Source organism: Hemiscyllium ocellatum, chromosome 28 (assembly GCF_020745735.1).
Source record: "Hemiscyllium ocellatum isolate sHemOce1 chromosome 28, sHemOce1.pat.X.cur, whole genome shotgun sequence".
NCBI classification, from domain to species: domain Eukaryota; kingdom Metazoa; phylum Chordata; class Chondrichthyes; order Orectolobiformes; family Hemiscylliidae; genus Hemiscyllium; species Hemiscyllium ocellatum.
The window spans coordinates 191,240-217,266 of NC_083428.1; the positions used below are offsets into that span (position 1 = coordinate 191,240).

Consider the following 26,027-nt stretch of genomic DNA (forward strand, 5'->3'; position numbering starts at 1 on the left):
AGATTTGTGAAACTTGAAAGGGTTCAGAAAAGATTTACAAGGATGTTGCCAGGGTTGGAGGATTTGAGCTATAGGGAGAGGCTGAATAGGCTAGGGCTGGAGCATCAGAGGATGAGGGGTGACTTTATAGAGGTTTACAAAATTATAAGAGGTATGGATAGGATAAATAGAGAAAGACTTTTTCCCTGGGGTGGGTGAGTCCTGAACTAGAGGGCATAGGTTTATGGTGAGAGGGGAAAGATATAAAAGAGACCTAAGGGGCAACTGTTTCACGCAGAAGGTGGTATGTGTATGGAATGAGCTGCCAGAGGATATGGAGGAGGCTGGTACAATTGCAATATTTAAAAGGCATTTGGTTGGGTATATGAATAGGAAGGGTTTGGAAGGATATGGGCCGGGTGCTGGCAGGTGGGACGAGACTGGGTTGGGATATCTGGTCAGCATGGACGGGTTAGACCGAAGGGTTTGTTTCTGTGCTATACAGCTCTATGACTCTATATGGGCCAAGTGCTTGCAAATGAGACGAGATTAGGTTCAAATATCTGGTTGGCATGGACGAGTTGGACTGAAGGGTGTGTATCTGTTCTGTACAGCTCTATGACTCTATGTCACACATTGGATCAATCAGTGTTGCTGCTTCCATCAATGCTGGACCACTGTTGCACTCAGGAAGAACACAACAAAGATTGGGTTCATGGATCAACAAATGCAGATGGCTACAACACCAATGCCATTCTGATTAGGCAGGGGATGAAGAAGAAACCAACTAATATGAAGAAGTCATGAAGGCCTTTGATTCTTATTTTCACTTACTAGAATCCTAGAATAGATCAGAAAAAGTTCAATCATGCAACCAGGAGCCTGGGGGAACATTAATTCCTTTATAAATAACCTGCCTCTTTGCACTGATTATTATTAAAATGGAACTTTGAGAGGCCACATTGTAGTGCTGGTGCCTGATGAAGATTTATCAGAATTCATGCTGCCAAAGATGACCTTATATTGCAGTTCAAAGGACAGGCTGAAATTTACAGTCAAAACAAACTGTTCACCTGACAGAACCTAGAGATTTCTTGAGGCCAGACCACTGAGTCTGACTCAGTCTGGCTCATCATTGGGCTGTCAAAGTGAGAGTAATAAAACAGACCCAAGAGGAAGAATGTATAAACACTGCTATTGCTTTATGTGGTGGGAAAATGCTTTGCTGCTGCCAAACCATTGAGACTGAGTCCAATGCATGCCACTAGAGAGTCTACTTCAGGAGGCTTCTACCTGCAGAACAAAAACATGAATACCAGACATTCCAACCAGCAAATGTACAAGTGGGTCAACTCACAGTCAGTGGACTGCAGCGATTCAAGAAGGCAGCTCACCACCACCTTCTCAAGGGCAAATAGGGATGGGCTATGAGTGCTGGCCAGCCAGCGACACCCAAGTCTCACAAATTATTTTTAAAACATTGATATAATGGGAGACAGCTCACCTACTCTTTGTTGGCCGTTTTAAATCAGCATTGTTCTTCATCAAGTAGAAAGGCTTGTGTGGCTCTAAAACTTATTTATTCAAATTGATTCAGTGCACTGTGTATTAGTTTTAATTGAAGAAACTCCATCCCTGGGACCACAAGAGGACATCATTAACCTTTAGTATGCTTTCCTTTATTGGTCACTGCACTGAATATAGGAGTTGGGAAGTCATGTTGCCAACATTGGTTAGGCTGCTATTGGAATACTGCATGCAATTCTAGTCTCCCTGCTAGAGGAAGGATGTTGTGAAATTTGAAAGGATTAAGAAAAGATTTATTACGTGTTGCCAGGATTGCAAGATTTGAGGCTGAAGAGGCTGGGGCTATTTTCTTTGGAGTGTAGGATGCTAAGAGGTGACCTTATAGGGGTTTATAAAATCATGAGGCGCATAGATAAGTTGAATAGCCAATGTCTTTTCCCTGGGGTGGGAAAGTCCATAACTAGAGGGCATAGGTTTAGGGTGAGAGGAGAAAGATTTAAAAGTGACCTGAGGGGTAATATTTTCATTCAGTGGTTGATGCATGTATGGAATGAGCTGCCAGAGGAAATAGTGGAAGTTGGTACAATTACAGCATTTAAAAGGCAGCTAGATGAGTATTTGAATAGGGAGAGTTTAGAGGGATATGGACCAAATGCTGACAAACAGGACTAAATTTATTTAGGATATCTGGTTGGCATTGATGGGTTAGACCAAAGAATTTGTTTCTATATCTTTATGAATCTATGATTCTTTAAGGAGAGGCTAGAAGAAGTGGAAAAGAGATGCACAAAGATGATCAGCTGCAAGACCACATTCTAGACCTTCATTTGCTGTTTCAGTAAAAAATGGGAGGCATGATACAACTGATTTTGATCATTTAAAGAGATGTTGAACTTTGCTCTACTCGTTGAAGACAGCATTGAAAAGGTCAGCCCTAATGTTTTGTTGAGATTGATCAGCATTCACAAAAACAAAAGAGATACAAATCAATAAGTTCATTCTGCTGAAGACACCACTATCACACAACAATAAATTCACGTGATGACTCCTCTATTTCGTCACTGCGTAATTATACCATTGTATATTTTCTAAGTTCAGCTAAATTTGCTTTTGTAGTAGTAAACATAAAAACAAAAGAAATAGGAGTAGGCCATCAGGGCCTTTGAGCCTGCTCCATTATTCAATAAGATCATGGCTGATCTTTTCATGGACTCAGTTCCACTTACCCGTCTGCTCACCATAATCCATGATTCCTTTACTGTTCAAAAATCTATCTATATTACCTTAAAAACATTCAATGAGGAAGCCTCAACTGCTCCACTGGACAGACAGTTCCATAGATTCACAATCCTTTGGGTGAAGAAGTTCTTCGCGGAAAAAGTGAGGTCTGCCGATGCTGGAGGTCAGAGCTGAAAATGTGTTGCTGGTTAAAGCGCAGCAGGTCAGGCAGCATCCAAGGAACAGGAAATTCGACGTTTCGGGCATAAGCCCTTCATCAGGAATGAGGCCTCAGGAATGAGAAATGTCGAATTTCCTGTTCCTTGGATGCTGCCTGACCTGCTGCACTTTAACCAGCAACACATTTTCAGCTCTGAAGAAGTTTTAGATTAGATTAGATTACCCACAGTGTGGAAACAGGCCCTTTGGCCCAACAAGTCCACACCGACCCGCCGAAGCGCAACCCACCCATACCCCCACATTTACCCCTTACCTAACACTACGGGCAATTTAGCTTGGCCAATTCACCTGACCCGCACATCTTTGGACTGTGGGAGGAAACCGGAGCACCCGGAGGAAACCCACGCAGACACGGGGAGAACATGCAAACTCCACACAGTCAGTCGCCTGAGTCGGGAATTGAACCCGGATCTCAGCACTGTGAGACAGCAGTGTTAACCACTGTGCCACCGTGCCGCCCACAGTTCCTCCTCAACTCAGTTTTAAATCTGCTCCCTCTTATTTTGACGCTATATTCCCTAGTTCTAGATTCACCCACCAGTGGATCCCTGCTTCTACCTTATCTATTCCCTTCATAGTTTTATATGGTTCTATTAGATCCCTCCTCACTCTTCTAAATTCCCAATGAGTATAATCTCAGTCAATTCAATCTCTCATCATTAGCCAATCCTCTCAAATCTAGAATAAACCCAGTGAACATCCTCTGTACCCCCTCCAGTGCCTGTACATCCTTTCTCAAGTAAGGAGACCAAAACTGCACACAGTACTCCAGGTATGGCCTCACTACCACCATATACAGCTGCAACATAATCTCCCTGTTTTTAAATTTCATCCCACAAGCAATGAAGGACAATATTTCATTGTCTTTTGAATTACCTCCTGCACCTGCAGTATATCGGGAAATAGGCAGTATATAGAATAGTATATAGGATGGCTGCCACGTGACTGTCCCTGTTAATTCACTGCCAGTCAAATGCAGACAACTGGCATATTATCTCAAAATCTATCATAAAGAGAGCTGTTTGGATTTCGATTAACTTTCCTGAAAATACAAGAGAGTTCTCAGCAAAACAGAAATCCATTTTTCAGAAACCAACTACAATTCTGCAAAACAGTCCAGGCAATCTGCATGTGCTGGTAACTGATGAGGAACAAGAAACCTTTTCACTATCTCAAAGCTGGCTCGATTTGTTTAATCCACATTGCAACATCCCTTTCAATTACAGAAACCAACAGAATTTCTGAATTTGACCCCTTTACCTTTGAAATATTAATCTTCAAGCAAGATATGGACTTGCAACATTAATGAACAGAACTGACCTTCATCCTCAATTTCTCAATTTCTACCGTTAATGATTATTTTTGTATTTTGCCTGATAAGTGTGTTGCATTTTGTACATTACACTTCCATTATAGTTGTGTCATAAACTAAGCTTTTGTCTTGCTTGAAAATAATGCTCAATGCTGTAATTTCTAAATTAAAACATCAAAAAGGGTTAATTAAGCTAGATGAATTCACAATAAAAATTAAAACATCTGTGAATATTGCAAATCAGAAACAAAAACAGAAATTGCTGAAAAAGCTCAGCAGATGTGGCAGCATCTATGGAGAGAAATCTGAGGAAGGATCAATGGGCCCAAAACATTAACTTTGATTTCTTTTCACAGATGCTGCCAGACCTGCTGAGTTTTTCCAGCAATTTCTGCTTTTTTTTAAGGCAAAGGAGAGCCATAATAATTTGAAGAAGTTGATACATTTAACAATCTAGATGAAGGAATTGATGGAATTCTGTCTAAGTTTGCTGACAATACAAAGATAGATACAGGGACAGATTGCATTGAGGAGGCAGGGAGACTGCAGAAGGACCCGGCCATGTAAGGAGAGTGGGCAAAAAGTGGAAGATGAAGTACAACATGGGAAAGACTGAGGTCATACACTTTGGTCGGAAGAATAGAGGCATGGACTATTTTCTAAATGGAGAGAAAATTCAGAAGTCTGAATTGCAGAGATTTGAGAGTCCTAGTGTAGGATTCTCTCAAGGTTGAGTCAGTAGTTAGGAAGGCAAATGCAATGTCAGCATTTATTTTGAGAGGACTCGAATAGAAAAGCAGGGGTGTACGTCTGAGGCTCTATAAGGCTCTGGTCAGACCACATTTGGAATATCCTGTGCAGTTTTGGGCCCCATATCTCAGGAAGGATGTACTGACCCTGGACTGTGTTTAGAAGAGATTCATAAGAATGGTCCCAGGAATGAAAAGCTTCACATATGAGGAATATTTGAAGAATCTGGGTCTATACTTGATGGAGTTTAGAAGAATAAAGGTGGATCAAATTGAAACATGCAGAATACTGAATAGCCTGGGCAGAGTCGATGTTGGGAAGATGTTTCATTGGTAGGAGACACTAGGACCTGAGGGCATAGCCTTAGAGTAAAGGGAAGACCTTTTAGAATGGAGATAAGGAGAAACTTCTTCAATCAGAGAGTGGTGTTTCTATGGAATTCATTGCCACAGAAGGCTGTGAAGGCCAGGGCATTTAGTATATTTAAGTCTGAGATAGATAGATTCTTGAGTATCAAGGGGATCAAGAGTTATGGGGAGAAAGTGGGAGAATGGGGTTGAGAAACTTAGCAGCATGACTGAATGTGGAGCAGATTTGATGGGCTGAATTGTCTAATTTCTGCTCCTATGTCTTATAGTCTAAGTATCAAATTATACATTCTTTCTACTGCCAAAGTTGCGTTTATAAAATGAATGTCAGAAATGGCTACATTTGCAACCTGGAGATCAGAAAACTACAGAGAGATTATCAAGGATCTTAATTGTGTTATTGGTGTTCACAAACGAATACTTCCTCTGAACCTACAAGTTCCTTCACTACTGACACTGGGAATATCACACATCCCACGGATATTTTAGAGATTGGTCTTAGTGCTAAGGAGCAGACTCACACTGAAGAACCATTGTCTGTAGATTCTCCAGAAAATCGTCAATTCCTCTTCAAGATATTATTTATTCTTCCCATTGTTCGCTTGATTAGTTCATAGATGAGCCAGCAGGCAGTACCACTGTACAGTTCTTCACAAGCCCTGATCAAACTTCATCACTTCACGTGGGAGCAGCTAACAGCGTTATCTTTCCCTCACATGTGACCAAAGAATAAGAAAGTGAATTAAAATCTCTGGCTGTCATCTTTCTCTGTTGTTTACAAAGCAGAGATCTCAGAAAACAACATTGAAGGAATACATACTACACATCATCTAAGAGAATTGAGAACATGGTCTTGGCACAAGAGACTGTGAGGAGGTAAAGAGGAAGAGTCAGATAAAAATTAAGCCAAATAATCTACAGGTAGAATTAAAGACTTAAAAGGAGCTGTATCATAAGAGGTTAATAGCATATGGGTGGATGTTAGATGGTGTTGGATCACATGGAACTGGGACCAGAGGAATCTCCTTTGCCTTAAAACCATTCAAAAACTCTGCTTCATCATCTTTTAAGGAAGACAGTTCCAAAGAATTACAATTCTCTGAGACATAAAAGTTTATCCTTATCTCTGTTTTTAAATCTTGCTCATATACATAGTGTCCCCTAGTTCTGGGTTCTCCCACAAATACCCTCTCCACATCAATCCCACCAAGTCACCTCAGGAACTTATATGTTTTAATCAAGTTATTCTAAACTTCAACAGATACATGCACTGCTATTCAACCTTCCCTCCTAAGATGTCTAGTGAATATTTTCTGAATTGTCTCTTGTATTAACATCCTTCCATAGTTAAGGAGATGGATGCTATACACCGTACTGCAGATGTGGTTAGGGTTAAGGTTAACCCTATTGCACTGTGTAACTGAAGCAGTTAGCATTCAGTTCTCCTCACAATAAATGATACCTTCTACCTTTCCCCAATACTTGCTGAATCTGCATATTAATCTTGCCATTTGCAAGATCTTTGTCCATTCACTTAACTTATTTATATTCCTCTGTAGCATTCTTATGTCCTCGTCTACCTATCAATGTGCCAGTGGAAAATTAGTCAGCAATATGCCAAAAGGTCTTTTCCTCACAGTAGGGGAATGCAAAACTAAAGGGCATAGGTTTAAGGTTACGGGGGAAAGATTTAAAAGGGAACTAGGGGCAGATTTTTCACACAGAGTTATCTGTGTATGGAATGAACTATCAGAGGAAGTGGTGTACAATTACAACATTTAAAAGGCATCAAGATGGGTATATGAATAGAAAGGGTTTAGAGGGATATGTGTCAAATGCTGGCAAATATGACTAAATTAATTTAGAATATCTGGTCAGCATGGACACATTGGACTGAAGGGTCTGTTTGCATGTTGTATAGCTCTAAAACTCTATGATCCTATATCACACACCATTCCCCGGATATTTTATTTTCAGCAACAACCTTTGATGTGGCACTTTATCAAATGCCTTTTGGAAATCTTAATATAGTACATCAACTGGTTATCCTCAAACCGCAGGACATGCTAGTTTTTCAAAAAACTGCAATAATTTGATTAAGTACAATTTCCATTTCATAAAACCATATTGACTCTCCCTAGTTACTTCTAGTGTCCTGTTATAATGTCTTTTAAAGTAGCTTCTAACATTTCCCATGGATGTTAAACTAACCGGCCAATCAATTCCTGCTTTCTCCCTTTTTGAATAATGAACCAACATTGGCTATTTTCTAACCTAATGGAACTTCCCATAAATCGAGGGAAAATTAGAATTTACTTACCATTTGCCTGGAAGGGTACAGCTCCAAAAACACTCAAGAAGTTTGACACCTTCCAGGATAAAGCAGACTATTTGATTGGCACCACATCCACAAACAGCCACTCCTTCCGCCACTGACATTCAGTAGCAGTGTATATTGTTGTGTGTACTATCTGCAAGGTGCACTGAAGAATTCAAGTGTGGTTTCAAGTCCCATATAGATGTTACAAGCCCTGTTTATTGCTGTATTCCAGTTCCCATGCAATAAACGCTAACACACTATTACTTTCCTTAACTGTTCGCTCTAACTGGACTCTCATTTTCTGAGTTCCTCACACAAGCTCAATTAAATCTCTCTGAATACCAACATTTACAAGTTGCACAACTTTTGAAAAATTTTCTACTCTTCTATTTTTGTGACTAAAGTAATTAACCTCACACTGCCCCATATTACTGCATCTGCCACCTTGTTGTACATTCACTCAAGTTATTTATATCTCTTTGAAGCATCTCTGTGACCTCCTCACAGCTTACATTTTCATCTATCTTGTATCATCAACGAATTGAGATACATTACTCTCTCTTTATCCAAGTCATTGATAATAATGGAAAATAGCTGAGGCTGCCATACTGATCCTAAAGCGATCTATCAGTCCTAGCCTGTGAACCTGAAAATGCCCCATTTATCACTCTCTATATTTCCTTGACTGATCCTCTATCTATTATAATCTCTTACCCCAACATGAAGCCTTGCCTTGCTTATCTCCCTCCCTAACAGTATTGCGTTCAGTTACACCATGTGGATTCCTGGAGTTTGGAACATTCAGAGGTATGTAATGAATCTGAAATTTACCTCCTTTGCCCCATATTTCACAAAATAATTTTAAAAATGGAATGAAGAGGGAATAGACACAGTGAGTATTGGATGTGGAAGGGGTAAACACTGCAAAATTGTGGATTGAGAATGGGATCAACCTTGTCAATATTAACTGGCTAAGTGAATCAGAATGAACCCACTGTATCGAGAAAGATGGTAGGACATACCTTCAGGAGGAGTTCCACCACCTCTGTGTGAACAAGTCCCAGGACCGATTCTCCATTGATATGTGTGATCAAGTCACCAGCACACAATCCTGCCTCATGAGCTGGGCCTCCTTCTTCTACACTCTGTAACAAAGGAAAAGCAAGGCTAAATACCAACTTAAAATATGTTGATATACTGGTGGTTCCTACACTCTATTTTCAATATCTTGCTCAATCATCACAAAATTAAAGGTTCAGAACCTGAATACTTTCTCCATTGGAGTGCCGTGAATTGTTGTAAGATTCCTTATCTGTTCCTTCATTCTGTCTGGTGCCCTCTGACATCACTCAGTACATTCAAAACTCTAATCCCCACATTGAATCCTGCATTACTCTGCTATTGTCCACTTTCTCTATTACCTTTTCAAAAAAAAACTCTATGTTTATTCAAATAAGACATTTTATTCTGAAACTCATTCTGACAATTCATAATTTTATTTCTAATTTCTAGATATTCTTCTATTCTTCCCTTCCATAGAGATTGTGTTATTCTTCCTACTACTGATGCTAAACTTTCTGCTTTATAATTCCCTGGATATTCTCCACACTTTTCATTGAATGTAGAAATGATATGAGTTATCTACCTGTCCTCAGACCTTGCATCGTTCTCAAAAAACTTCCAGGAGGACTATAATAAACATTATTTGCTGAATGGGCAGATAACTAGCAAATTAAGTTAAACACAGATAAATGTAAGGTAGTATACTTTGATGGGAAGAATAAAGAGTTATTTATTATTTGGAAGGTGCTAATCTGAGTGGGATGGATGAATAAAAGGTTGTTAGATCTTGAGCTATATCCAATGTAATCCTGCTGACTGTGGTCTGGCCATTACACGTAGAGATTCCTCAGTGGGTAATGGAATGCTGAAAACAGACCGTCACTCAGGAGCACGCTACATTTTAAAAAGTGTTGGCAGGACATCCCAAAATGTGAGGAAATGCCACAGAGGTGGAAATAGGACTGAAATATATCGCATAAATGATATTACAGAGTTCTAACAGTTGTATGGCTGCCTGTTTCCCTGCCAAAGGCAAAATGGCACAGTGGCACACACAAGAGGATACCAGGCCCTAACACAGACCCTGCCATTTTACTGCCTTTCCCGTCACTTAGTCTATGACCAAGGGCCAAGGTAGACAGGCAGGAGGCTGGAAGAACACAGCAAGCCAGGCAGCATCAGGAAGTGGAGAAGTCAATATTTCAGGTGTAACCCATCTTCAGGACTGGGGGTGAGTGTAAGGGGAACAGCTGATAAAGAGGATAGTTGGGCAGGGTGGTGAAGTGGGATAGGTAAAGACAGGTAAAGGTGTGACCTAGTTGGTCAACGGGAGAAATGAACCTGGTTGGTGGCTGGGAGGAGTGGAAGGGAGGGGCAGGGGCTGGGAGGGGAGTCAGTGGATAGGAAGGGAGGTTTTTCTGAAATTGGAGATCTCAATGTTGAGCCCACCATGCTGTAGGCTGCCCAGGCGGAAGATGACATGTTGATCCTTCAAATTACGGTTTGGTTCACTGTGGCAATGAAGGAGGCCAAGGATGGTCATGTCAAAAGGGAGTGGGACAGGGAAGTGAAATGGGCGGTGACTGGGAGGTCCGGACAGCCCCTGCAGGCCCGGCTACGATGCTTGGTGAACTGTTCGCTAAATTTACATTCGGTCTCCCCGATGTAGAGAAGACCACATTGGGAGCACCTGATGCAGTAAACTAGGTTGGGAGGGAGGCAAATGAACCTCTGTCTCACTTGGAAAGACTGTTTGGGCCCTGGATTGAGGTGAGGGGGAGTGGTGGAACTGCAGGCCTTGCATCTTTTCTGGTTGCAGGGGAAGGTACCTGGGGTTTCGGTGGATTGGTGGGGAGAGTGGAGCAAACCAAGGATTGGCGAAGGGAACAGTCCTTGTGGTAGTCAGAGAGCGGTGAAATGGGGAAGATGTTCCTGGTGGTGGAGTCTAACTGGGGTTTGCGGAAGTGTTTCAGGATAATGCGTTGGATGCACAGACTGGTGGGGTGGTAGGTGAGAACAAGGGGGATCTCTGTTTTTATTGTGTCTGGAGAGGGGTTTAGATAACTGTAACAGGGAAAGGGAGTAGTGCGGTGGAGGGCTGTCTGGATGACTTGGGGGGGGGAAGCACATTGTTCGAAATAAGTGGACATCTGGGATGTTTGGGAGTGGAATGTCTCTTTGTCTGAGCAGGTGTGGTAGAGGAATTGGGATAACAGCATGGAGTTCTTGCAGGATAGTGGGTGGAAAGTGGTGTAGTCCAGGTAGTTGTGAGTGTCTGTGGGTTCGTAGTAAACATTTGTCTGGAGACTGTCGTCAGAAATGGAAATGGAGAGGTCACGGCAGGAGAAGGAGGTGTCAGAGATGGACCAAATGAATTTGAGGCTGCAGTGGAAGCTGTGGGCAAAGTCAATAAACCCCCAGTTCAGCCTAGGTGTGGCTATTCATCGATGTAACAGTGGAAGAGAATCAGGTTGTACCCTCTACCTGTCTCCACTTATCCCCACTTCACCACCCTGCTCCCACCACCCCCTTTATCTGCAGTTCCCCTTACACCAGCCCCAAGTCCTGAAGAAGGGTTACTCCCGAAATATCGATTTCGGTGGCACAGTGGTTAGCACTGCTGCCTCACAGCGCCTGTAGACCCGGGTTCAATTCCCGACTCAGGTGACTGACTGTGTGGAGTTTGCACGTTCTCCCCGTGTCTGCGTGGGTTTCCTCCGGGTGCTCCGGTTTCCTCCCACAGTCCAAAGATGTGCGGGTCAGGTGAATTGGCCAAGCTAAATTGCCCGTAGTGTTAGGTAAGGGGTAAATGTAGGGGTATGGGTGGGTTGCGCTTCGGCGGGTCGGTGTGGACTTGTTGGGCCGAAGGGCCTGTTTCCACACTGTAAGTCTAATCTAATCTAATGTTCCTGGCTTGCTGTGTTCTCCCAGCCTCCTGCTTGTCTATCTTGGATTCCAGCATCTGCAGTTTTTTTGTCTTGCATCATCAAGGGCCAGCAAACTTCCAGCCAATATCTCCTGACCCACACCTGAATTAACTAAAGTCTTACCCAAACCATGTGGTGCACAGTATATACATCGCTGTCCCCCACATAAACTCGAATTGCTTGTAACGTGAATCCAAATTTTTTTCCAGAACTGTGAATAATTATTGGAGATCTCAAACTTGTGATGTTCAATGAGTGATCACGACTTGGTGAGGAATCTCGGGATGAGGTGTTCGATGAAAATGATCTTGGCGACACAGGACCGACCACTGGCACTGAAGCAAACCCACCTGGAAAAAGGACAGTTTCCATCTGTCACAATGAGTTCACTGATCGAACAATTGTTTGAAAGAAACTCTGCTTCCGTTAACAACTTGAATCATGTCTTTCTCTGTCACATAATGCAAGACGAATGCACAACTAGGAGATATTAGGCTTGAGGAAATGTGGATGTAAGTTTATTAGAAATGAAAATAAAGATGAAAGTTATAACTTTAAGGCAGTGGCTACCGAGAGCCAAAAGGGTGTTGACAAAATGCAGAGTCCCAGGCAGCCACGTTCAGAGTCTCTGCTCCAAATGATCTCTCTGCAACCTGTGTTCCTGTAAGTAACCAAGGTGCAGCAGCTGGGGTTTGCACTCAGACTCTTTCTCAGTCACTTGGAGACAATCAATGAACTATGCAGCAACTACAATAATTAAGTGACAATTACTCTGAAATTCCATCTCAGATGCATTTACTGTCTTGCTTACCGGGTGTGAGAGTAAGTGAAAGGGCACTGATGGATGCAGACTTGGGGACTGTATTTGCAGCTGTCAACCGGTCTACCTCTGTGATTTCAAGCTGACCCTTGATTTTGTGAGTTGTTATGGGATATGATGCTTTCGGGGTGGAGCTTCTGTGCCCCATACTGTTGCTACGTATGCGTATGCGATTAATACTGTTGGTAAGAACATCTGGAAAACACAAAGTCAGACAAGAAGGCAAACTGAGACTTGCAGGCTCCCAGTAAATAAATTTCTAACAGACAGAGAGCAGCTAAAATGATTTGTTAAAATAAAATCACATTGCTGTGTGACAACTGATTTTCCATCTCAGCTCTGCAATTTGTGTCTTATGAATGTGAGAACTGATCAAACATCAAATTTTCAAAACCCATACTTAACTTAAAGTGGACTGAATTAACAGGGGCATGGGAACCTGGACTGTAGCTCCAGGTTACAGGACCTTGAGTGTAGGGAGGTTAGGAACAAGGCATCGATTTTGAAGGAGGGTGCCTGTAAACAGAAAGGTGGCTTGAAGTGTGTATACTTCAATGCCAGAAGTATAAGAAATAAGGTAGGTGAACTTGCAGTGTGGGTTTGTACCTGGGACTTCGATGTTGTGGCCATTACAGAGACGTGGGTAGAACAGGGGCAGGAATGGCTGTTGCAGGTTCCAGGGTTTAAATGTTTTAGTAGGGTCAGAGGTGGGGGTAAAAGAGGGGGAGGTGTGGCATTGCTCGTCAAGGATAGTATTACAGCGGTGCAAAGGACGATGGAGGAAGACTTGCCATCTGAGGTAGTTTGGGCTGAGCTTAGAAATAGGAAAGGTGAGGTCACCCTGTTAGGAGTTTTCTACAGGCCTCCTAATAGTCCTAGAGACGTAGAAGAAAGGATTGCGAGGATGATTCAGGAGAAGAGTGAAAGTAATAGGGTGTTGTTATGGGGGACTTTAACTTTCCAGATATTGACTGGGAAAGCTATAGCTCGAGTTCGTTTGATGGGTCGGTGTTTGTCCAATGTGTGCAGGAGGGTTTCCTGACACAATATGTAGACAGGCCAACAAGAGGTGAGGCTATACTGGATTTGATTCTAGGTAATGAACCAGGCCAGGTGTTAGACTTGGAGGTAGGTGAGCACTTCGGGGACAGTGACCACAACTCGGTGACTTTTACTCTAGTGATGGAGAAGAATAAGTGTGCACTGCAGGGCAAGAGGGAGGAAAATTATAAAAATGACAAACAACAAGCTGGGGGCAGGGAAATTATGATGCGGTGAGGCATGACGTAGGATGCGAGGATTGGAAAAACAGGCTTCAGGAGAAGAACACTAATGATATGTGGAGATTGTTCAAGGAACACCTATTGAGTGTCCTTGATAAGTATGTACCAGTCAGGCAGGGAGTAAAGGGTCTTGTGAGGGAGCCGTGGTTTAATAAGGAATTGGAATCCCTTGTGAAAGGAAAGAGGGCGGCCTATGTAAACATGAGGCGTGAAGGTTCAGTTGGGGCGATTGAGAGTTATAAGGTAGCCAGGAAGGATCTGAAGAGAGAGCTAAGAGCAGCGAGAAAGGGACATGAAAAGTCCTTAGTTGGTAGGATTAGGGAAAACCCAAAGGCTTTCTATAGGTATGTCAGGAATAAAAGGATGACTAGGGTAGGTATCGGTCCAGTCAAGGATAGTAGTGGGAAGTTGTGCGTGGAGGCGGAGGAGATTGGTGAGACACTAAATCAATACTTTTCATCAGTATTCACTCAGGAACAGGACACTGTTGCTGGTGTGAATATTGAGTCACAAGTGATTAGAATGGATGGCCTTGAAGTATGTAGGGAGGAGGTTTTGGGAATACTGGAAAGGATGAAAATAGATAAGTCTCCTGGGCCTGATGGCATTTACCCTAGGATCCTCTGGGAAGCTAGGGAGGAGATAGCAGAGCCATTGGCCTTGATTTTTATGTCGTCATTGTCAACGGGAATAGTACCAGAAGACTGGAGGATAGCGAATGTGGTACCCTTGTTCAAGAAGGGGAGTAGGGACAGCCTGAGTAACTATAGGCCAGTGAGTCTCACTTCTGTTGTGGGCAAAGTCTTAGAGAGAATTGTAAGGGATAAGATTTATGAACATCTGGATAGGAATAATGTGATCAAGGATAGTCAGCATGGTTTTGTGAAGGGCAGGTCGTGCCTCACAAACCTTATTGAGTTCTTTGAGAAGGTGACTAAGGAGGTGGATGAGGGTAAAGCAGTAGATGTGGTGTATATGGATTTTAGCAAGGCGTTCGATAAGGTACCCCATGGTAGGCTAATGCAAAAACTACGGAGGTATGGCATTGAGGGTGCATTAGAGGTTTGGATTAGGAATTGGCTGGCTGGAAGGAGACAGAGGGTAGTAGTTGATGGACTAGGTTCATCTTGGAGTGCAGTTACTAGCGGTGTACCACAGGGATCTGTTTTGGGACCGTTGCTGTTTGTCATCTTTATAAATGATCTAGAGGAGGGGCTTGAAAGCTGGGTGAGCAAGTTTGCGGATGACACAAAGGTCGGTGGAGTTGTGGACAGTGAAGAAGGATGTGGCAGGTTACAGCGGGATATAGATAGGTTGCAGAGCTGGGCAGAAAGGTGGCAGATGGAATTCAATGTAGCTAAGTGTGAAGTCATTCACTTTGGTAGGAGTAACAAGAAGATGGATTACTGGGCTAACGGTAGGCTACTTGGTAGTGTGGATGAGCAGAGGGATCTTGGTGTCCATGTACACAGATCTCTGAAAGTTGCCACCCAGGTAAATAGTGCTGTGAGGAAGGCATATGGTGTACTGGGCTTTATTGGTAGAGGAATTGAGTTCCGGAGTCCTGAGGTCATGTTGCAGTTGTATAAGACTCTGGTGCGGCCTCATCTGGAGTATTGTGTGCAGTTTTGGTCGCCATACTATAGGAAGGATGTGGAGGCATTGGAATGAGTGCAGAGGAGGTTTACCAGGATGTTGCCTGGCATGGTAGGAAGATCGTATGAGGAAAGGCTGAGGCACATGGGCCTGTTCTCATTGGAGAAAAGAAGGTTTAGGGGAGATTTGCTAGAGGTGTATAAGATGATTAGGGGTTTAGATAGGGTAGACACTGAGAACCTTTTACCGCTAATGGAGTCAGCTGTTACTAGGGGACACAGCTTTAAATTAAGGGGTGGTAGGTATAGGACAGATGTTAGGGGTAGATTCTTTACGCAGCGGGTTGTGAGTTCATGGAATGCCCTGCCAGTAGCGGTGGTGAACTCTCCCTCTTTATGGTCATTTAAGCAGGCATTGGATAGGCATATGGAAGTTATTGGGCTAGTGTAGGTTAGGTAGGATTTGGTCGGCGCAACATCGAGGGCCGAAGGGCCTGTACTGCGCTGTATTTTTCTATGTTCTATGTTCTAAGATTCTGAAAGGGAGATGCTTTGGTCATACGAATTCTGCCCAGAGACAGGTCCATGTTATTAGGTAGTCACAGGGAAAGAGGCCCAGGCTGAATCTACTAAAATCCCTTGATAGAAAAGAGGGATAGACATTAGGTGCAGTTGGTACAGACTATCTGACCTAGAGGCCCGGGGAGGAGGTTAAAAAATGACTGCTACTCTGAGGATCAAAAGAAAAGCCACCAAGCAGAATGCTGGTGGGAAATGAGTTTCAGTTTGAAGAGCCGGAATGCATGGAGTTTTAAGGAACAAGGATTCACTACAGCGAGTCCTGCTTCTGGATGTAAGAGAATACTCCATAGACTTTCAAAGAAGGCACTGGGAGACTTGCCTTGATGTGGCAAAGAGAAAGGAACCTAAAGGAAAAGACTGGAGATTTGGACTTGAACTGTGCATTTATTTCTAAGGGAGTTGTGACATGGTAGAAAATTAGCATTCTTACCCAGATACTGTCATGCCTTACAGGGTGGTGTGCTCGAACACAAGCCCCTCTATTCTCAGAGTCATCACAAAAGTTGAATACTTTAAAATAAATACTCAGAATTCCCCAATTCACCTGACTTCCAGACCCAGGCTGACAGAAATCTTGGCTCAGTTCTGTACTGAATAAGAAGTATTATTTTTACAGATAAATAGACCCGAGCTACAATAATGAACTATCAGCATAGAACTGGCTAAAACTCCAATCCCCTTTTAAAATGCCCCACCTACTTGCACACGTTAACAGTCTTACACGTGCAGAGGAAAAAATGGGGACTTATCAGCAGAGGGAAAGACTGGGAAGGCAGTTGGCTGGTCCCTGTACATAGGGCTTGCTGAGATGGTTCTTGTGCTGATCAGAATACTGCTTCTCAACTTTTCTTCTCAGGATGTTTTCACAGGTTTGCAGAGGCACAGGGCGGCTGGCCTCACACTTACAGAGGTTGCTGACTTATTAATTAAATGTTACAGTTTGCAAAAACTGCGGAAGGGAAAATGAAGAGGCTTTTCTCAGGCTTAAAATGTCTTTTTACAACCGAAAACAGACAGAGTTCCTGAGCTTGTGGACATCTGATGCCTCTTCACTATCTTCAGGACTAGCCTCCAGATGCTGGGAAGGAGAAATGGTTTTAATAACCAACGATTGTTGAAAGCATGGTTAGTAAGTTTGCAGATGACACCAAAATCAGTGATATAAGGGACAGTGAAAAAAATTATCTAAGATTATGAAGTGATCTTGATCATTAGGACAATGGGCTGAGGAGTGGTAAATTGGGTTTAATTTGGATAAATGAAAGGTATTACATTTTGGTAAAACAAATGAGGGCAGGACTTATACAATTAAAAGTATGGTCTTGGGTAGTATCATACAACAGGGTGAACTAGGGGTTCAGGTACAAAGTTCTTTGAAGTTTGGTTAGAGAGTGGTGATGGAGGAGGCCCAGGACCTGCATGTCCTCGGCAGAGTGGGAGGGGGAGTTGAAATGTTCGGCCATGGGGCGGTGGGGTTGGTTGGTGCGGGTGTCCTGGAGATGTTCCCTAAAGCGCTCCGTGAGGAGGCGTCCAGTCTCCCCAATGTAGAGGAGACCACATTGGGAACAACGGATACAATAAATGACATTTGTGGATGTGCAGGTGAAACTTTGATGGATGTGGAAGGCTCCTTTAGGGCCTTGGATGGAAGTGAGGGGGGAGGTGTTGGTGCAGGTTTTGAAATTTCTGCGGTGGCAGGAGAAGGTGCCAGTAGGGGATGGGTGGGTTGGTTGGGGGGGGGGGGCGTGAACTTGATGAGGGAATTGCAGAGGAAATGGTCTTTACGGAAAGTGGATAATGGTGGGGAGGGCAATATATCTCTGGTGGTGGGGTCTGTTTGTAGATGGCTGAAATGGACGACGATGATGCGATATATATGGAGGTTGGTGGGATGGAAGGTGAGGACTGGGGGTTCTGTTCTTGTTGTGGATGGAGGGGTGGGTTTCGAAGGCGTAGGTGTGGGAAGTGGATGAGATGCGCTGGAGGGCATCATCAATCATGTGGGATGGGAAATGCGGTCTTTAAAGAAGGAGGCCATCTGGTGTGTTCTGTTGTGGAACTGGCCCACCTAACAAAGAGACAGGCACCACTGGGGCCCAGGCAGGTGCCCATGGCTACCCCTTTCATCTGAAGGAAGTGGGAGGATTCAAAGGAGAAATTGTTGAGGGTGAATAATCAGTAATTTATCCTTTGTATCTCCCATTCCTCCAGACGAAAGGGGTAGCTACGGCACCCGCGTGGGCCTCAGCTATGACTGTCTCTATGTCAGGTACATGGAACAGTCCATCTTCCACAGTTACGCTAGCACCATTCCCCATCTTTTCCTCCGCTACATTGATGACTGTATTGGCGCCACCTCGTGCTCCCATGAAGAGGTTGAACAGTTTGTCAACTTCACCAACACATTCCACCCCGACCTTAAGTTTACTTGGACAATCTCAGACACCTCCTTCCCCTTCTTGAACTTCTCCACCTCCATCAATGGTGACCAACTCAACACTGACATCTTCTACAAACCTACCAACTCCCACAGTTATCTACAAACCACCTCCTCCCACCCTCCCTCCTGCAAAAATGCTATCCCTTATTCCCAATTCCTCCACCTCCGCTGCATCTGCTCCCAGAGGACCAGTACCACCACAGAATACACCAGATAGCTTCCTCTTATTAAGACCACAATTTCCCCTCCCATGTGGTTGATGATGCCCTCAAGCACATCTCAACCAATTCCTGCACCTCCACCCTCAAACCCTATTCCTCCAACTGCAACAAGAACAGAGTCCCCCTGGTCCTCACCTTCCACCCCACCAACCAAACAGGACATCCATCAAAGTTTCACTCGCACATTCACACATGCCATTTACTGTATCCATTGTTCCCGATGCGGTCTCCTCTACATTGGGAACCTCGCCACCTCGCAGAGCGCGTTAGGATACATCTCCGGGACACCAGCACCAATCAACCCCACCGCCCTATGGCCGAACATTTCAACTCCCCCTCCCACTCTGCCAAAGACATGCAGGTCCTGGGCCTCCTCCATCACCACTCCCTCACCCCCTGATGCCTGGAGGAAGAACACTTCATCTTCCGCCTCAGGACCCTCCAACCCCAGGGCATCAACGTGGATTTCCCCAGTTTCTTCATTTCCCCTCCCCCCACCTTATCCCAATTACAACCTTCGAACTTGGCACCGCCCTCATGACTGGTCCTACTGTCCATCTTCCTTCCCACCTACCAACTCCACCCTCCCTCCCTTCCGACATGTCACCTTTACCTCCACCTCCATCTACCTATCGCACGCTCAGCTACATTCCCCCCAGACCCAACCTCCTCCCATTTATTTCACCACCCCTTTGGCTCACAGTCTTCATTCCTGATGAAAGGCTTTTGCCTGAAGCATCTATTCTCCTGCTCCTCGGATGCTGCTGGGTCTGTTTCTGTGCTGTATGACTCTATGATATACAGCAACAACTCGAAGGACGGCAGCTTACACCAGGGGCCTGCCGGGAGCAGTGAGTCACTGATTGTGCTTTTAAATTTGAAGTCAGAGAGCAGAGGTTTCTGGGAAAGGAGGGACTTCTTATTTTTATTTCTGGCCTGCTATATAAGTCAGTGTCTTCTCAACCCAAGACCCTGCCTTTGTAGGGCTTTCCACCCAACCACCTCCTCTAACCTTAAAGACCAGGGATATATCAGGTAAGCGTCTCTTTTTTATTTTGTGACTAGGGGACTAGCAGAAATGACAATGCAGAGAGAGAAATGTTCCTCCTGCATGATGTTTGAGGTCAGGGAAGCCAATAGTGTTCCATCTAACAGCATCTGCAGGAAGTGCACCCAACTCTCGCTCCTCCAAGACCGTGTTAGGGAACTGGAGCGGGAGCTGGATGAACTTCGGATCATTCGGGCGGCAGAGGCTGTGATAGATAGGAGTTACAGGGAAGTCGTTACTCCTAGGCAAGAAGAAAGCTGGGTGACTGTTCGAAAGGGGCAAAAACAGTCAGTGGAGTGATCCCCTGTGGTTGTTTCCCTGAAAAACAGGAGGGTTTCCTGACACAGTTATGTCGAAGGGCCGACAAGATGGGAGGCCACACTGGATCTGGTGCTTGGTAATGAACCAGGCCAGGTGTTTGATTTAGTTGTGGGTGAGCACTTTGGAGAGAGTGACCATAATTCAGTTATGTTTAGTTTAGCGATGGAAAGGGATAGGTACATGCCACAGGTCAAGGGTTAACGATGGGGCAAGGGCAATTATAATGCGATTCGGCAAAAATTAGGATGCATAGAATGGGGTAGCAAAATGCAGGGGATGCAGACAATGGAAATGTGGAGCTGGTTTAAGGGACAGATATTGCATGTCCTTGATAGGTATGTCCCTGTCAGACAGGAAGGAAGCGATAAGGTAAGGGAACCATGGTTTACTACAGAAACTGCATCTCTTGTTAGGAAGAAGAAGGAGGCTTATGTGTTGATGAGGCAAAATGGTACAGATGAGGCGATGGAGAGTTACAGATCAGCTAGGAAGGATTTAAACAGAGAGTTAAGAAGAGCAAAGAGAGGACATGAGAAATATTTAGCAAATAGAATAACGGAGAACCCTAAAGCTTTCTATAGGTACGTGAGGAATAAAAGGTTAATTAGAGTAGGAATAGGGTCAGTCAAAGACAGAAGAAGGAAGTTGAGTGTGGACCCTATAGAGATCGGAGAGGTGTTGAATGAACATTTCTCATTGGTGTTCACTCAGGAAAAGGAGAATATTGTAGAGGAGAAGAATGAGGTACGAAATATTAGACCAGAAAGGATCGAGATTAGTTACGCACAGGTGTTACCAATTCTAGAAGGAGTGAAAGTAGACAAACTGCCTGGGTCGGATGAGATTTATCCAAGGATTCAATGGGAAGATAGGGAGGAGATAGCAGAGCCTTTGGCTTTGATATTTGAGTTGTCATTGTCTATGGGTTTCGTACCTGAGGACTGGAGGATTGCAAATGTTGTGCCCTTGTTCAAGAAGGGCAGCAGAAATGACTCAGGTGATTATAGACCAGTGAACCTTACTTCTGTTGTAGGAAAGGTTTTGGAAAGGATTATAAGAGCTAAGATTTATAATCATCTAGGAGGCAACAATTTGATTTCAGATAGTCAACATGGTTTCATCAAGAGCAGGTCGTGTCTCACAAACCTCATTCAGTTTTTTGAGAAGGTGACCAAGCATGTAGATGAGGGTAGGGCAGTTGACGTGTATACATGGACTTCAGTAAAGCCTTTGATAAGGTTCCACATGGTAGGCTGTTGGAGAAAATCCAGAGGCATGGAATTGAGGATGATTTAGCAGTTTAGATTAGAAACTGGCTTTCTGGAAGAAGGCAGCGAGTGGTGGTTGATGGAAAGAATTGGGCTGAGAGGTGGCAAATGGAGTTCAATGCAGTTAAAAGTGAGGTGATGCTTAGGGAAGAATAACAGGAAGGCAGAGTACTGGGCCAATGGAAAGATTCTTGGTAGTGTGGATGTGCAGAGGGATCTTGGCAGTCCATGTGCATAGATCCCTGAAAGTTGCCACCCAGGTGGATAGTGCTGTTAAGAAGGCATACGGTGTGTAAGGTTTCATTGGTAGAGGGATTGAGTTCTGAAACCGTAATATCGTGCTGTAACTATACAAAACGCTAGTGCGGCCACACTTGGAATATTGTGTACATTTCTGGTCGCCATATTTCAGGAAGGATGTGGAAGCATTGGAAAAGGTGCAGAGGAGATTTACCAGGATGTTGCCTGGTCTGGAGGGAAGGTCTTATGAGGAAAGACTGAGAGACTTGGGTCTTTTCTCATTGACAAGAAGAAGGTTAAGAGGGATTTGATAGAGACATACAAGATGATCAGAGGATTAGGTAGGGTAGACAGTGAAAGTCTTTTTCCTAGGATGATGACGTCAGCCTGTACGAGGGGCATAGCTGCAAATTGAGGGGTGATAGATTTAAGACAGATGTCAGAGGCAAGTTCTTTACTCAGACAGTGGTAAGGGTGTGGAATGCCCTACCTGATAATGTAGTTACCTCAGACACATTAGGGAGATTTAAACAATCCTTGGATAAGCTCATGGATGATGATGGGATAGTGTAGGAGGACGAGCTGAGAAAAGTCCACAGGTCAGCACAACATCTAGGGCCAAAGGGCCTGTTCTGCACTGTATCGTTCTATGTTCTATGACTCTATTACTTGTCCTGTTTCCATTATTTTTTACAGTCTCCCTGTATGGACCTTGATTTTTCTGCCTTTCATTTTTCTTACTCCCTTTCTGTCTTGTGTTCTCTTCCTGAATTCCCCTTCCTCTGACTGCTTGGATAGTTACTCATGCCCCTGCCATTTTAATTTGAACCGTCCCCAACTGCTGCAGCAAATGTTCATCTCGGGCACCTGCCCAGGTGTAACCTATCCAGTTTGTACTGGTACCAGCTCCCCCAAAACTGATCCCAAAGCCCTAAGAATCTGAAACCTTTGCTCTCGCTTTCCAGCCATGAGCTCCTCTGATATACCCTGCTACTTCTACTCTGACCAGCACATGGTACTGATAGTAATCTTGAGATCACTACCTTTGAGGTTCTACTTTTTAACTGACAACCTAACATCGTATATTTGACTTTTTAGGACCTCATCACTTTTTATTACTGATGTCATTGGTACTAATGCGTACCACAACCACTACCTGTTAACCTTCCTCTTCAAATTATCCTCAAGTTGCATCAAGGCATCCTTGATCCTATCACCAGGATGCAACATCCCGGTGCAGAAATGCCTTGTTATTCCTCTTCCAATTAATCCCCTATAAATATTGTATTCCCACATTTTTGACATCTCTCTGTGCAGCAGAGCCAACCAAAGTGCAACAACTTTCACTGTTGCTGCTTTCCCATGAGAGGCCATTCCCTTCAACAGTATCCAAAATAGTACATCTGTTTTGCAGGATAATAGCCACAGAAGAGTCCTGCACTGCCTGCTTAGTCTTCTTCTGCTTGATCCGAACCCACACTCTTTCTGCCTATGGAGTTTTAGCCTGCTATATGACCACCTGTCTATACATGCTATTCACAACACTCTGTCCCGCAGATGCCCTACTTGTCTCCAGCCACTGCTGCAGCTCTGAATCCTGCCTTTCCAGGAGCCAAAGCTGGAGACACATCCTATGCAAATAGTGGCGCAAGGCAGTGGAAATGTTCCTAGTTTCTCACAAAGAGAAAACCACAGCTTTAGCTCCCTTGCCATAACATATCCCTTTCAAATTAAACCTTTTGGGAGATGCTGAATATAAAATAATATCATTTACGGAGGGCCCTTATTCCCTAGACCTTGTTACTAAAGATTATAATCCTTACAAACTATAAGCCACAAGAAAAACAGCAAAAAGCACATTCCCCCCCTCCACACATTGAATTCCCACTCCACTCCAAATTCCCAGAGACACACATTGTGTCTCTCCCAAGATATGCTTTCTCCTGAGAGCTCGTGCTAAACTGTCTGATCACAAACATTAATACATCAATATCATATTTAAAATTAACAATCGATTCGGAATCAATTACTAATTAGGAAAAAGATATAGTGTGACAGTCAGTGGTGTTAATTCCATTGAATGACAAGGTATGATAGTTAGATTGTTTCTTATTGGAGATCGTCATTTCATGGAATTTGTGCGGATTAATGTCACCTGACAATTTTCAGCCCAAGTCTGGACATTGTCCAGATCTCTTGTTGCATCTGGGCATGGTTCTGCTTCAGCGCCTGAAGAGTTGTGAATGGTGCTAAATATTGTGCAATCATCTGCAAACATCCCCAAATCATCTGAGCTTATGGTGAAGGGAAGGTCATTGAGGAAGCAGTTGAAGATGGTTGAGCCTAGGACACTTCCCTGAGGAACTCCTGCAAAGATGTCCTTGAGCTGAGAGGATTAGAGTTCTTGTTATTTGTCACCAATTGATTATTATTTATTTTTGGACGCTTGCTATATCCTAATTGGCTACATTTTAAAATCATTTTTGTTAAATCTAAGGGGAGGTTCAAATGTGCTATACAAATGGACCTCATTCTTTCTCCCACACACTATGTTGCTGACCCACCCAACAAAGCCCATCCAGATATGTGGTGCAATCCCTCCGTACCACAGTCTGTCTCTCGACTCAATGAAGAACCTCACCCAAACCTAGTGAAACCTTCCCCTCCATCCAAGTACCATTCCACTCAGCCATTGTTCACCATTCCCACCCTTCATCCAGGAGATTCTCACCTGAGAATGTCTGGGCTCTGGTTCTGTTTGACTCTGTTTGCAATCCTTGCTTCTCTGGCTGCAATGCTTGTTGGGTCAGTGCTGAGATCTCACTCTCATCTTCATTGGAGAATGCAAACCAAGATACAGTGTCTGAGCTGGGAACGCAGTGGGTGGCACTGACACCTTTGTCAAAGTGGGAGCTTGCTGAGGAGGCTCGAGGTCTCAGGCTATTCAATAAAAAATGGAATGGTTACACCTCATACAGCTGTAAACAAACAGCTCTTACAAAAGCCTCCGAAAATACAATCATGAAAGCATCATGGAACAGAAGAGTCATTCAGACCACCTTCTCTGTGCTAGCTCCGTGTGTGATAAAATGTTTCCTGGTCTCACTCCTGAAATGCTTGTCTTTAATTTTTACACAATTCTATGAGGGTAACTTTTCCAACCATCGAAGAATTGCTCTCTATCAAACCCTATCAGTTATCTTGAAGATTCTGCCTAAATCACTCCTGGGCCTTCTCACTTCTAGAGATGACAAATCTCCTCATTTAATTTTTCCCCTCAATGCCTTGGTATCCTTCAAGTCTTGACCTTGGCCAAATAAAAGTTGAGAATGGGCTCTCCACACTCCAGTGTAAATTTCAACAGAGACAACGGCTCTTCAATTAATATGAGCCTGTTTCTAGGAGGAACAACTACCTCATAGAGCTGCTAGGCAGACTATGTGCCACCCCAGAGGGTGATTGCAGGAGGTTCCAGGATAAACATAAACCTCAAACTCTGTCATAGAATCATAGAATCCCTACAGTGTGGAAACAGGCCATTTGGCCCAACAAGTTACGCCATATGGGCGGCACAGTGGCACAGTGGTTAGCATTGCTGCCTCACAGTGCCAGGGACATGGGTTCAATTCCCACCTCGGGCAACTGTCTGTGTGGAGTTTGCACATTCTCCCCGTGTCTGCGTGGGTTTCCTCCGGGTGCTCTGGTTTCCTCCCACAGGCCAAAGATGTGCAGGTTAGGTGAATTGGCCATGCTAAATTGCCCCTAGTGTTTGGTGAAGGGGTTAATGTAGGGGAATGGGTCTGGGTGGGTTGCTCTTCGGAGGGTCGGTGTGGACTTGTTGGGCCGAAGGGCCTGTTTCCACACTGTAAGTAATCTAATCTAAGTCCACACCGACCCTCTGAAGAGTAATCCACCCAGATCCATTCCCCTACCCTATTATTCTACATTTACCTCGAATTAATGCACTTAACCTATACGTCCTTAAACACTATGGACAAATTAGCATGGTCAATTCACCTAACCTGCACATCTTTGGATTGTGGGAGAAAACCAGAGCACCTGGAGGAACCCCATGTAGACACGGGAGAATGTGCAAACTCCACACAGACAGTCGCCTGAAGCTGGAATTGAACTCGTATCCCTGACCCTGTGAGGCAACAGTGCTAACCACTGAGCCATTGTGCTGCCCCATCTGTCATCACCAAGGCTGTGTCTAATGGAGATCTTGATCTTCTCTTTGTCTGATGTTATGGACAAGGCCAGAGGCCCTCAAAGCATTTCAAGAAAGTAGCCCAGACCTTAAATTTTCTAGTTGTTTTAAGCAGGTGTATAATGGATATTCTAGTTGTTTTAAGCAGGTGTATAATGAATATTCTAGTTGTTTTAAGCAGGTGTAAAGTGGATATTCCTGGAGTGATGCAGCTGGCCCAACCGCTCAGTTTCAAACAAAACAGAATTTATTTATACATGAACAAAAGAAAACCAAATTTAAAATAACATAATTAT

The 26,027-nt window shown here is 43.9% G+C and overlaps 1 protein-coding gene across 1 annotated transcript in view; it reads right to left on the minus strand.

Annotated features, from left to right (window-relative positions):
- mast3b (microtubule associated serine/threonine kinase 3b) overlaps nt 1-26,027 on the minus strand; it is a 205,244-nt gene that overhangs the window by 34,298 nt on the left and 144,919 nt on the right. The window contains exons 20-23 of the mRNA XM_060846498.1: nt 24,253-24,461; nt 12,515-12,718; nt 11,827-12,053; nt 8,737-8,859 (exon numbers count right to left, since the gene is read on the minus strand). Of these exons, the coding sequence (XP_060702481.1) occupies nt 8,737-8,859; nt 11,827-12,053; nt 12,515-12,718; nt 24,253-24,461 (763 nt within the window). The remainder of the gene's footprint in view (nt 1-8,736; nt 8,860-11,826; nt 12,054-12,514; nt 12,719-24,252; nt 24,462-26,027) is intronic.